Here is a 14,361-nt window from a genome sequence, read left to right on the forward strand (position 1 = left end):
AAAAAAAGAGAGAGAGAGAAAGAGAGAGAGAAATATTAAGTTCCGATATATATAAACCAGTCTCTCGTCCCGAAGTGATTTTTCGATATAAATCCTAACCGCACGGAAAATCGACGATATTTTTCTATGAAATTTACGAGCTAAACGTCCGACGTTTAATCATCCTATTATTTAACGAACGCAACACACACGCGCAATCAACTTGAACGCCGTGTGTGTCCGAAAAATTAATTACAATTTTAATCCACGTTTGTTTCCCGTTGGATTATAACGCGCGTTCGCACGAAAATGAAAGATTTTCAGAGAGAGTGAGAGAGAGAGAGAGAGTGAGAGAAAGCGAGAGAGCGGGGCCTTACATAGGGAAAATGAAAAGGTTTTTCAATTAACGACAGATATTTTTTTATGGAAACTCATTCTTTGCCGTTGTAGGATGTGCTCTTGACAGTGAAGATAAATTGTGCCTGGTTCAATATAGATTGCCATTTAGCCGCGTTAACTTCGCCGCGATAATCGAACAAGATGCTCACACTGACAAAATATATATCGCGGGATCGAAGAAAAATCGCGTACAAACGAGTAATTATCGCGGAAGACGCAGTCTTATTTTTCTATGGAAACATTGTGCGAGAGAGAAAGAAAGTATAATAAGGAACGCGGGGATTCGATTTCCGCCGCCGCTCGCGCGGAATTTTCGCGTCGAGTTGAAAATAAATCGTCGATGTTATAATTTTTGGAATTATAATCCGTGATTGTACTGTGGCTTATAACAAAGTAATAAAGTAAATAACGAGTGTTAATAGTTCGCTGTTACACAACGAAATTCTAAAGTGCGACAAAGGAGAGAGAGAGAGTTCTATCTCGTTTTCTAATAATGTGCCGAAAGAAACAGGATCGCGAGAGGGAGTTCTCGAAGCAAATTTATAGACGACGATCGAAAAAAACCTCGATAGAGCTTAACAGATTTCGTAATGTCTCTTGGATCGTGTTTCGTCTTGATCGAGAAAGCGAAGAAGTTCTAGTTCTGAAACAACGCTTATTGAGAAACAGAACGAGACACGCGCACACACACACACACACACACATGCATACATAGTTCACGCGAATTTCAAAGGCTCGAAAATGCAAATTGGCAACGCGACAATGATTGCGCCTCGTCGTATCAGTTCGAAATACGATCTTACAGAAACGCTCTCGTTGGGTAACATGCGAGATCCATGCGACGGACCATTCAACAAACGAATAATGTATCACACTTTTTTTTTTCAGCAACCGAAGAAGCAACCGAGTGTTCTCTGACTTAAGATTTTTTATTTTTTTTTTAATTTTGTTTTTTTTTTTTTTTTTTGTTTGCGCTCAAGTACGTTAATAGTCGAGTGTGATTGTTAGTATTCGCGCGTAGAAAAGAAAGGGAATATCCGAAGAGAGAGAGAGAGAGAGAGAGTCGTACACACGAACGGAAATGTCTGTGTGTGCACATGTGCGATGTGTGTTTTATGTACATATGTGTGTAGATATTATTCGCCACAGAGAAAGAACCGACTCTATATACACACGCGCTAAATCGAAGCGATATGCGAGACTGACTGTTCGCTTTGCAAAGCAGCTACAAAAGTGTGAATGGGATTCTCATTCACGGCTGTTTCTTTTTGTGTTTTTTTTTTTTTGTTGTTGTTTCTTTTCACATTCCGTGTAATGCGGTACAAATGTTCGTGCAAAAAGTTAGGTTTACGTTTAATTGGATGCGTACACGTATACGAACGCACCCACACACACACACACACAAACACACGTACGTGCGCGCGCGGAGTTTAAAAGCTGCCGGCGCGCACGTTGTCGGTTGCGTCCATTAACCGAGCTAATTAAACGGACCTTTGCAAGGTAAGCTCAGCGCGCGGCGTGGAGGCGGGGACCATTTTTGCTCTTCGATTCTATTTTAACCCTCTTTTTTATAAGCCTATATTTTTTAAGCCTCTTTTGAAACCCTTCTTCCAAACTTATTGGCTCTTTAGCTCTTACTACACTCCCTTTTCCTAGATTGTTCGCTCAGATTATTTCCGATCGATACACACCAGAAGAACCCTCCTCCCCCGTCCGCTCTCTCAATCCGTACATTCTCTTTGTGAGTATATATCCATTAACTCACAGTTTTTCACGCTCTTTTCTGTGAATTGCCGGGCTTTCGATTTCCTGTGAATGATCCTCGTTACATGCTCGATTTGTTAACGGAAATTATTTAGTTGATTACTATTTTTTTTTTTTTTTTTTTATAGACATGTTGCGTATCGAGAGAAATCGTTTTCAGACGAGCTTTAACGAGAGACACTCCGTTGTTACAACATACACCCATCACCTCCACGCCGCTTCTTTTTCCTGTATTTTCTACTATTTAATTAGAAACGTTGTTTCTTTTAACGCATGCTTACATACTATACGTCCATAAATTTGAATCTACAAAACATACTGATACGCTGTATACAGACACACACACACACAGTGAGGCTTCAAGTGGAAGCTGATCGCGGGACAGTGTTCGATATGCGAAACGAGAAACTTAAGGGAGCACACACAGAATCTTAATTAAATCTGCGATGTTATAATCGTTATTACGAGAATTGCTAGCGTGTTCACGCGCGTTATTATGTAGCGTAATACGTTATTTGTTCCGCATATATCGTGTGCACACACACACACACCTCTACATACATACACACACACACACACACACACACACGAGATCCATCTAGCAGATTAATTATTATTCCGCGGCGAATCTGCCGTTTACCGCTAAACTAACGTGAAAACTTAATACGTCCTTGTGCGAAAACTTAGTCCGTAAAGTAGAGAGAACGTTTTTTTTTTTTTTTTGAAAAAGAAGAGAAAAACAGGAAGAGTAAACTGTGAATTAAAAAAAAAACAAAAAAACAAAAACAAAAAAAAACAAACTGTGAACCGTCTGTTAAGTATATATATATTTGTATCTATTCTTTATACAATATGAAAAACGTCCAGGTTAAAAACCGAGATACATTCCGTATGAAGCTAACACGCGAATTTATGTGCGCGGAGATAGTACGATGTGAAATTAACGCACGCGATAGTAAGATTACAAGGAATGTGATCGATCTTGCCAACGATAACTGTACAACTGTGAATCTGATTCTCGAAATAACTTAAATAAAAAAGAACTAACGAACGCAGCCACACAACGCTGACAGGTCGTCGGCATATTGTATATTTGACAATGTAAACAATTTACGTGTTTGTTACACACACACACACACACACGTGAGTTATTTGTTACATTGCAAATTACAGGCGCGCGCCAACGTTGTCTTGTTGTTCCGTTAGCGGTTCGTTATTTAAGTTATTTTAATTTTATACTGTATAGAGCCTAAGCCCTTCTCTTAATTTTTTGTCTAATTGTTACAAACGATCTATACATATATATATATATATAATCGGAATATATAAAAAGAATATATAAAAAAATTCTCTACTTCTTGATAACACACACAATTATACTCAAGGATCGCACAAAGCAGATAAGTATACTACTTTGAGGTTTAATTGAAGTATTAAAAAAAAGGATTATAAAGGAAAAAATATATATATATACATATATATACATATATATATATATATTATACATATATATATATATATCCAACTATTTTCATACAAGACCGATTTAACAATTTTTAATATACATATGCTTTAACACCTTAAGTCACAAGCCATAGTTTCGACAATAACTGATGGTCGCGCGCCCAAGAACTGCGCGAAAGGGAGACGAAAAAAAAAAAAAAAGAGGATTCACAATTTTTGTGCGAATGACAAAGTACAACAAATGATGACGCAAATTTCCACAATTGCCACACAGGTTATCAAACACTGTTGAATTTTGACTCTTTAAGTCGTTTAAGATCTACCTATGTGTTCACACAAAAATTATACTCGCTTGTGATGAAACTAACAGTTCGAGGCAGGGAAGAACTGACGAGGAGGAGAAAAGAAGAAGTTGCATTCCGTCAACGTGAAAGTAAAAATATAAACGTATACTTTTTCCTAATCTCACACTTAAGTGCCAATCTTGCGGAGTCTTGTTTTTTTTTGTTTTTTGTTCGACGTGTGCGAGAGCTTTTCTAAAATACTTAGCAACAATTGAGTGATGACTACGGTTTCGTTGGAAAAACAAAAAAAAAAAAAAACAAAAAACAAAAATTGTAGCGTAAGATGCACGATTATTTGTAGACACGTAGTCGTGTATAGCCGATAGAAAGGTTGAAACAAAAAAGAGTAATGTAGGTATATTTTTGTTTGTACACATGTACACACACACACACATGTATGTGTGACAAACAAATATATAAATATGTACACACATAGATAGATAATGTATATATATTCGGTAAATTTGCATATTGCATTTTCCGCAGATCGATCGATTAATTGTAGCATATGTGCCACTTTCCGTTGACCAATCAACGACGCTGCAAACATTGATTCGATGTATATTGAATGTATTTATGTATATCATGTAAAAGCTGTTGATGATGAACAAATTAAAGAGTATCGCGTAAGTAAACCGTGTGTACCCCGTGTCTTATTGTTTTTATTATTATTTTTCACAAATTTTTTCCAAGCGGTATCTTGTGCGCGCGCGCGGTATCTCTCTCGCGTTATTCTCACAACAATTCACAGAAGCGTTTTGTTGTTATTCGACAATTGTTTTATTATTATATATTATTGTGTGTCAATTGAGAATACGATTGAATGCAAAAGTGTTGAAGTGAATATATAATCATCAATCTGAATAAAAAACATTTGCATCGATTAAATTAGATGAAACAATTGATGCGACAAAAGACCGCCTCGGGCTTGGTTGATCGGCTCAATTAACAAAGCTAATTAGGCGTTGCGCCGTACGAAACCGAATTGCTCGTTTGTCCGGCACGATACATAAAATAAACTGGCAACAACGAGAGACGCGAAACGCGATAAATGACAAAGAAATTGCAAATAAGTGGGACGGATCTGTTGGCACAAGAAGATCTCGAAATTCTCGTCGGATTTATTTACATGCCAAACGTATGAGTCAGGTGTTTCTCTGGATCTCAGCTCAATTTGTGTGAGGCAGATTGGCGCACGGTAAAAAAAAAAAAAAAGAAGCCAATTAACGTTGCGCGCACAAGAAACCAAGATTTTTTTTTCTCTCATCATTTAGTTGTCGTATATAAATTTTGACAAAAAAATTTATTCTCGAAATATTAATTGCTTGTTTGCAAAATTTTAAAATGAACCGAGTGATACGAAATATTTCTCGCGCGAACGCGATCTGAGAAGAACAAAACAACTTTTCACGAGACATTGTCGTCGTAAATGCGAGCCAAGTTTCAGGGGATTTGATCGTCTTTTTTCGCGTCTCGCATCCGCGCTACTGTAAATTGACCTCGTACATCACAGAACTGCAAGAATCGACAGGGCTTTGGCAGCGTCCCGACGGACGCCTAGGTCTTCGGGAACGTCGCGATGCTCCGCGAAGTTATTTCAAAGATAGTGGGGCGTCGCTCTATTTCGGTCGCGCTAGCCAGGGTCGTTCAGTCTGCGGCCCGGCTTCCTTACCAGGAGGCCGCGGATACGTAATTCACACTTTAATTCGCCCTCTTTCGTACGTCGAGAATTAATCGTCGAAAAATAATCGAGAGATAAGACCGCGTCGAACGGAGCCTCATCCTCGTGTGGAAACGCTCGCGCGAATTCCAGAAGGCACTTCCGGTCGAAGAGGATAAAGAGAGAGAGAGAGATAGAGAGAGAAAAGGAAAGACAGAAAAAGAAAGAGAGAAGAGTTGTGTGAACGGAAGTGCCAGCTGGCCATGATTGCTTCCGAAATAACTCCGTACTCTTGATGGGAGAGAACAGTGCGTTGTATCGATACCCACAGGAGTGACAAACTTGAGGGATCCCAAGATCACTTGGATGACACGAACGTGACTCGATATTATTGAGTCTACGACAGTAATTGGGAAAAACTTTTCTCTCGTCGATAATCGCATCGAGCAATGGAATTTCCTCAACATCCGTAAGTTTCTTTTTCAAAAACAAGATATTCCACGAATGTTACACGACGAAATAAGAGAAATTTCAGAAAAACGAATGTAAAACTTTGGAGGAGAAAACCTTGAGGATTTGTAGACAATGTAGAGTAGAGGTAAGCCGATGCGCACAAACGAAAGTATTTTTCGCAGGTATTTAAAAATCCGAAGCTAAAAGCAGACGATTTAAGAAGGTTTTGAGAGAGAGTTGTCGCGACCAAGTGAAATCCGCTGCGAAAACAGACATGCTTTGGACCGAGCCCGACGAAGAGGAGGAGGCGCTGCTATGCAGCCCCGCTCTGATGGCCAGACGCGCCTCGGAATCCTGGATTATCACTCCTCCGGTGGAGGTAAACGAGAAGGCGAACTCTCGCACACATTCCGTCCTTCTAACAACAGCACACACGAGCTAAACAACGCGTAAAAGTTCATGCAGAATGGATTATAGCGCGTATAATGAGGATATTGTTTTTTTTTTTTTTTTTTTACGGAAGAAAGTACGACAGAGGGCAAAGGATGGAGAAAGAACGGGGAGAAAACATTAGGGGTCGCGCGACGGGAATCAGCTGGTCTCTTAGCTTAGATAATAACACACGCTTGATCAAGTGTAGAACAACGAGGGTTTACAAGTGAAATGTGTAACAGCCGGAAAGGGTCAGGCAAATACAATAGGTTACACACAAATATGGAACCACGCGGAACCACGTATATATGCGGTTTAAAACTCTGCCCTTGTTTAAAGAAGATCGCAACGTTTAAGAAAGTATTCATCGTATACGCGTCTAAATCCGGAAAAGATTATTGTTGTTGCGCGCTTTAATATACACACGTATTACAAGATCTATCTTGTATACGTTGCGCGACGAAGTGATCCAATGTTGCAATTATGCAACTTTTGGCGAAGTATCTCTCTAACGTATTTAGAATGTTTTCGCGCGGATAATTGCGGAAACGAGAAGAATTTTTGCCCGTGATATGATCCAGATAATATATGTATAAAAATGACAAAAAATATAAATAACAATTAAAATTTCTTCACAGTCGGAACAAGTAAAGTGATTTCTTGTATCGCTGCGGATATTTTCTTTTTTCTTTTTTTTTTTTTTTATCGCCACAAAAAGTCTCATATGATCTTGTCGCGCTACAAGAACGCGTTGAGAGAGCAGAAATATTTCGGCCAGAAGTTTTAGCAATTTGACTCTTGCATCACACCAGATGTATCACCGCGCGGTGAGGGGAAAACCTCAGGCGCTCTTGAGGTTTTATAGAACGACTCCTCCCCCCTCCTATCTCCGGTTGCTTTTTTCCTTTTTATTCCGTTTCTCTCTCTGCAACCTGTTTCGTTCGCACAAATTAAACAACGGAATTAACGGAACAAGTAATCTCGAGAATTTAGTGGCTCGCCAAAACACGACTATGCAATATATATCCTGGACCGGTTTCGAGCGAAAACGTAGAGAACGGTCCAGGAACTAACTTTGAGAGCTAAAAATTTTAACGCCGCAAATCAATTCAATCCTTTAATCAATTGCGATTGTGTTGGGTTTATGCCGCGTCGAACTGTCTCGTTTCCTCTCCGCGCGAACAAGAACAAAGAGAAATGTTCTATTGTAAAACAGTCGGTAGCGGAAAATTCAATACACACACAGCCTCGCGAAACGATTCAGAAACAGAGCTATCTAACTTTTGACGTGAGCAAGCGAGCAGAAATTCGAACAAGAGAGGTGCTCGCAATAAACGTCGTTTACCTACGTCTATATAACTGGCGCGACATGACACGAAACAAAAGTCTGGAAAAAAAAAAAAACAACAAAAAACAAAAACAAAAATATAGAAAACGCGTTGGGTTATAGTCAGTTTTGACGAAAAGTGACACGCGAATTTATATCCAGCGCTTTGGAAAGAAAAAAAACAAAAAAAAATCAAATTACTTTTCGTTCCGTTGTAAAGTTTGTTCATCTTAATTCGAATGTATTAATTAAATCGCACGTGCTCGCGAAACCGAATTCTCAAAAACAAATTCGATCAAATTCATCTCGCTCAGCTGATTGCTTACCTAACAAGAGTACGCGCAGAGTAATATTATATATTAATTATTCCAAGTAATTACATTTTTTTTTTTTTATAACTACACGCATATAGTAATAATTTGTAATAATCGTTACAAAGTAATTTGTGTAAATACTACTGCTTATGATTATGCTTCCTTATCTTCCCTTGTACATCCCGTGTGACAACATTTTAATAACCATTACTCTCGTGCACGTAAATAAACGACGTTACTCACACACACGCTCTAGTGTACATAGTGCCGATAAGTATATTCGTTATTTGTTGCTCCCGGAGCCCATCTCTCTTTTTGTTTCTCGTTTATTTCCTTCGTACAGGCGATGCCGGCGGCGGCGATGCCTTTTCAACGAAAGAAGTCGCTGCCGGATGTGGCGCAGCCGATCCAGCTTGCGGCCACGGCGCCATTGTCCAGAGAAGAAGTCAGTATCCTGAGCAGCATGAGGAGGGAAGAGGTTCGCAGACAGATCGACGAAAGCGAGAGGCTCAGGGCCAATCCGCTCTTGTACCTAGTCAGTCCGCAGGTTAAGGTGGGTAAAAGAAAAAATAAAAAACATTTATCTGTCCGTCGAAACCGCACGCATGTTGACCGTGACGCCTTTGTCAGTCACTCTAAAGATATTTGGAGTTGAGTTTTATTTCGGACCGCACGAGTCCTGTGTGTGCGTTTCGGACGCTGAACAAAATACTACGAAATGTTTCGCACGAAGGAAAACTTCACACGATTAGGTTGCAAAAGATATTTCCTTCTGACCGCTCGACTTGGGTCAACCAATTATGAAAACTGCTTTGTGCCTAAATTCTTTTTCGCGGAAGGACACTTTTCACAAGAATAAGATTTTGTCCCTTGGAAGGAAAAAAATCTTCCTTTGTAAACAAGGCTCGAGTACTTTGAAGAAGTAAATCAGTTTTACAACCTGGTGTAATAAAATACGCGAAGTTTGGTTTCCATTTATTTAAAAAAACATTCCATTTATTTAAAAAAAAAAAAAAAAAACCCGAATGAAACAATTTCGGGCATCAAATAATCAGAAGATAGCGCTTTGTAGAGTATTTAACTTTATTAGTTTTCTCTTATAGTATCCAACGCGACGAGAGAAGCGACGACGACGCTTGTGATACAACGGTTCTCGCCGTTACTTTGTTTCAGGACTGGTTCTCGCGGCAGCAGCTCGTGATGCTGGTGCTCTTTATCAACATATCCCTAGCCTTGATGTTCTTCAAACTGCTGACGTAGCAGCCAGCCGACGATCGGATTCACGGACTCGCGGTGGACGTGACCTGAGACCCGGCGGCGTCGCGACGCCTTGTGGGTAGTCACCGAGCCAGAATTTCGACAGCGAACCGCGGAGGGTGTGGCCGCACCAGGAATCGCCAAGGGAGCGACTTTCACGAGAGCGATTCGTCCGGCCTTTACGCGTCGCGAGCGCTTCGCGAGGGAGAATATTTCGGATCGACTTGGAAAGGGAAAACTGAAGGGGAAAAAATTTGGTCGCGTGAAAGCGATTGCAGTCTCGAGTTTCGAATAACGATCGTTGAGGATCTAGGGAAAGACTTAGGGAAGGGGAGCGACACGAGACACGAGGAAAAACGTCCTTTTGAGATATAACACGGTGTTAAGAAATCTACCGCCACACAAGATTTTTGTCATTGAATATTGTAAATTAGAAAGGATTTAAGCGTCAGAAAAAATGAAAAGCAAACGCACACTTACGAGAGAGAGAGAGAGAGATGCACCTTTCGATAACTCGCCTATGATTTAAACAATTTTCTCTTTGCGCTTTGAAAGTTTGACGCTCAGATCCTTTTTAATGGACGCACGTCAGAAATGTATTTATTGAACAAACACATTTTTGGAGAAAAAAAAACAACTCTCTCCCAAAGCACAGTTTCTTCGTGCGAAAAAAGGAGAGAAAAAGATAGAGATAGAGAGAGAGAGAGAGAGAGAGAGAGAGAGAGAGAGAGAAAAGAGAGAGAGGAGAGACATCAGCATACTTTTTGGAAAATGAGAACGCGCGTTGCGCGACTCTCCAAGCCTGTGTATATCATACCTATTTTTACACAAAATACATATATTATAAATAATGCTACTTGTAAGAGTAAGTCGAGCCCTTCTCACACAGACGGGGCGCGGATTGATCGTATCCGAGATTGCGGTACGGCGCAAATATACGGATCTTTCCTCTTTAGTCACAATTCGTTTCATTCGCGGCGATCGGCTCGAGCGCAGCAAAATAGCGGTAGTCAATCGTCAATCGATCGACTTTTTGGACATGTTACTTGTTGGCACTTGAAGAGCGCTCATTCTCTCTACGATTTCAAAAAAAAAAAAAAAAAAAAAAAAAAAAATTTCAGAGGCCGTTTTCGATTCGACGCGGGGCATTCGAGGGAAACCGAGAACGATTCGCGTTCGCGATTATTCTCCGCAACGTTACGATTGCAAATTAAATTCAACAACGCGTCGTAATTGCCAGCCGCGATGCCGACACGTGCGCGCGCGACGTAGATTTGTATAAACGCGCACGCAAAGCACTTATTAAAACGTGTTTCGCGCACGACCACGACGATCGTAAAATGTGTACACGGTAAGAAGAGCAAAACGCTACGTAAACGCATCTTTCCCCTTTTTTTTTTTTTGTTTTTTTTTTTTTCGAGCTCCGCGGAATTTACAGTTACAACTACCGTTTTGACGACGATGCGACGACGACGGCTTGAGAGATATAAATAGTCAGTATCGTCTTCCGTTTTGCGACAAGCCGATGATAAATAATGTATTATCGATTCGATATTAATTTTTACTTCGACGTAGTGACGCATCTATGAAAACTTGAAGTATTTACCTTGCAAAGGCAATCGCGATTTACAGCTTTTGGACAAATTCCCGTAAGGTTCAAATTTATATTTCGTTTATCTCGTTGTAAAGTTAACGAGCGCGCTTTTTTGAGATGCACATAAAAAGTTTTCACGCCAAATATCGATCTCGATTTGGATGAGAAATCGAACAAAATTCACGTGTCATTCTCGACTATACTTGGTGTGTATGTCTATGTATGTGTGTTTGTGTGCGTGTGTGACATTGTTGTTTTATATATCTGATACGCATTACATTACGATTCTGCGCCTAAATAAAAAACAATATCACCTATTGTGATAAAATTGTACGTGGATGACTCATGTTATATGTGATAAAATCGAATCGCGCGTGCGAGCGTGCGATATGTCATCATTTTTATCGAGACGCGCGTAATTTCCGCATGTATAAACAAGCGCGAATGTATAGAAATATCTCTTTCGAGCATCAAGAAGCGGAATCACGACTTCAAAACTTGTCAACTTGAGAATCGCACGGGGGAAGGACGAATTTATATCCGTGATTACATAGAGCGCGCGCGTTCAAAACGCACAGACGCTCTTTGATATTCCGCACTGCTCTAGCTTGCATAATAACGCCTTCAACCGATAATTTGTGAGGGAAAACGCGGAACGCACACACAATTCGCGAGAATCTCCCCGATATCTTTCTTCCCCGCGCTGTCTCTGCGCTCGAGCAATCGCATTTTTTTCTTAAAAGCCTGTGACGGCTTGTGTATATCTCTAGACAAATTTGTAAATAATTATTATGTAAACGTCAATTGCGCAAAACGTTTTTGTCCGCGCACTACGCGTTAATTCGTTCTCGCGCTCTCTCGAGATGCAAGTTTTTGGCCGGAAAAAGAAGCGAGAGGCATTATATACGTATATTAGTTTTTAGATATTTGTCGATTATATATCGAAGTTAACGGATCTCGCTCTTTTTTTGATTTTTTTTTTTTTTTTTTTTTTTGAGCAGAAAACACACGAAGAAAAAGCTTCCTAACTCGTCCTTCGACTGTGCCAACGACGTGTACTTCGGCGGTGTACTTCCGCGAGAGAGAGTAAAAATTTCTTCGTTCTGGCGAGATGTATTCAGTTCCCGGAGAGATGCGAAAACTCTGTAGATCTCGAGCGCGCGAGCAACGTATACGCGACGCGAAGTGACTCTCGGAGAGATAAGATAAAGAACACACACTCTCGATCGAGACGGCGGGACGTTATTTTCAGGACGCTATTCGTGTATATTGTGCGGCTGTAAAAAGCACAAAAGCTTGGAGAAAGAGACTATTCTCGTCCGCCGCGTCGGAACGGACCATTTCCTTCAGGCGGATTTGTGTGGATGAGAAGTTCCGTTTACATATAGAATCGCTCGTAGATTCTCTCGTAATGTCGGATTTACGTTTGGCATTTACCTTCGCGCTTTTTTGTATCCGCCGATACAATGCGCGGTTGTAATTTCAACCACGAACCGAACGCGCGCCACACCTCTCTAAGTTACTTGCTAACGATTTTTACGCCAGTGCAGTCGTAAACAAAAAACGTGTATTTGCACCTTACACATCTTCGCTCTTGTACAATTACCGCGAGTGAAGCACACCAGCGAGTTTTTATTTTACGATCCAAGAACCGGCAACAAAATGTACGTTCGTAGTTTTTTCAATTTTACTTCCGACTTATACGTAACAAAGCAATTTTTCTCTTAAAAAATAAACCAAGTCACACGTAAATCCGGCTCAATCGAACAATGAAACGTCCTTATATTTTAAGGAGAACAGGGTCGTGTCGGTAAGGAAGAAGGGCGCGTTATTCTCGAGGTTTTTTGGAGAAGAGAAAAAAAAAAGAAGAAAACAAAAGCGGCGGCTTTTTGTGCACGATGTGCATTCGCGCGTAAATATTAATAATAATAATAATTATGTCTATTATCGTGCGCACACACACATTCGTCGTTGCGGGGTCATGTACTGTACATATATATATGTATATATATATATATATATTGCAACTATATATATATATGAAATTGATTAGTTAAAGAGTATATACCGAGAAGGAGAGGCTACACAAGAAAAAAAAAACTTTGATATTGTAATATCGTCGGAAAATTACCCGCGGGGAGAAGAAAACGAACTTGGGGGAGACGAGCGAGCACGAAAGAGGGACGAGAAAATCGTTTATCTCACCGCGCGCGCGCACGCGCTCAAAGCCGTATCACCAATCAAAGAGGATTTACGATTCATAGTTTCATGAAAGAAAAAATCGTTTCGCGCTATTTTACGACGCTATATTTATAATAATGTATATATACATGTACGCATAAGACCGTATGTATATTTTACCTGTTCTCTCTCGACTGTTGTCACAGTTAGCGCGCGTATCCCGTTATTATTGTATATTATTATTATTATTACTATTATTATTAATTATATATATATTTGGATTACTATTATTATTATTATTATTATTACTTATTATTACTTATTATTATTGTATCGCCATATCATTATCATACTGAAAACTGTGTAAAATCGAAAAAAAAAAAAAAAAACGTGTAGGAAACGCGGGAGAAATTTTGCTATCTTGGAAGAAAAACAAAAACTATGCGACATATTAGAAAAACTCTTGGGAGCCCAATTGTCATTGTTAATTTGCGCAAGCAGTGATTCAATAAACTTGTATCATAACTGATTGATGGTTCTGTTATTGGTATCACACACGAATGTGTATCACACAACTTCGTTACGCCACTCGCGATTATCTGGATGCCACCCGTGTGGTTTAAATTAGAAGAAACAGGACTCTCTGTTTCTCTCGAACGATCGTTGATTGCAGTGGCGTAACGATTTATCAAGAAATATAAGAACATGCGCGCGCGTGTGGTAAGATAGCATTATTTTTACACACACGCACACACACACACATACACACATTCGTGAACGTACATACGTCGCGGGATACGGTTTTCGTGTCTCTATACGCGATACGAAAATTACTACGCAAAATCGAGCGGTGTGTTTTACGCAGTAACCGAAGCGTGCTAATCGTTAAAGTAAATATTTTATTTTACACGCGTGATTGTTTATTTACGACAAGCGGAAAGCTTTGTTTCTTGCGCAGTTCGCCGCGATCAATTCCGACACGTTAGCGGACTTTTGCGATTAGTCAGATGTATTTTGGAATATTAATCAGAACTTTATTGTCGTCATTATGCGAACAAGTGCGTCAAAAAAAGACGAAGGGAAAAACCAACACTTTAAACACAATAGAAATAAACATTCTTATCTAAATACAAAAGAAAATTCTCACGAAATCGCAGTTTCTTGTGCTATAAGGAAAATGTGAGAAATCACAA

At 39.8% G+C, this 14,361-nt stretch overlaps 2 protein-coding genes across 5 annotated transcripts in view; both read left to right on the top strand.

Moving 5' to 3' along the window:
* The window catches only part of LOC109851784 (junctophilin-1-like), a 23,963-nt gene extending 22,662 nt beyond the window's left edge, over positions 1-1,301 (top strand). Inside the window, exon 10 of the mRNA XM_020422210.1 lies at positions 1,267-1,301. Within this exon, the coding sequence (XP_020277799.1) occupies positions 1,267-1,301 (35 nt within the window). The remainder of the gene's footprint in view (positions 1-1,266) is intronic.
* A 4,020-nt stretch (positions 1,302-5,321) lies between these two features.
* On the top strand, positions 5,322-11,983 carry LOC109851774. 4 transcript variants are annotated; one of them, XM_020422185.1, is made up of 5 exons: positions 5,322-6,079; positions 6,146-6,208; positions 6,287-6,442; positions 8,480-8,689; positions 9,310-11,983. In XM_020422185.1, the coding sequence occupies exons 3-5, from the start codon at positions 6,338-6,340 to the stop codon at positions 9,394-9,396; spliced, it is 402 nt and encodes a 133-aa protein (XP_020277774.1). In that variant the 5' UTR covers positions 5,322-6,079; positions 6,146-6,208; positions 6,287-6,337; the 3' UTR covers positions 9,397-11,983. The 4 variants fall into 4 exon arrangements, with proteins under 4 accessions (XP_020277774.1, XP_020277773.1, XP_020277771.1 ...); XM_020422184.1 differs by having other exon boundaries at positions 5,322-6,208; XM_020422183.1 differs by lacking the exon at positions 6,146-6,208 and having other exon boundaries at positions 5,323-6,079; positions 6,246-6,442.
* The last annotated feature ends 2,378 nt before the right edge of the window (positions 11,984-14,361 follow it).

This window comes from Pseudomyrmex gracilis, unplaced genomic scaffold (assembly GCF_002006095.1).
Source record: "Pseudomyrmex gracilis isolate BER0280 unplaced genomic scaffold, ASM200609v1 scaffold_20, whole genome shotgun sequence".
Classification (NCBI taxonomy): domain Eukaryota; kingdom Metazoa; phylum Arthropoda; class Insecta; order Hymenoptera; family Formicidae; genus Pseudomyrmex; species Pseudomyrmex gracilis.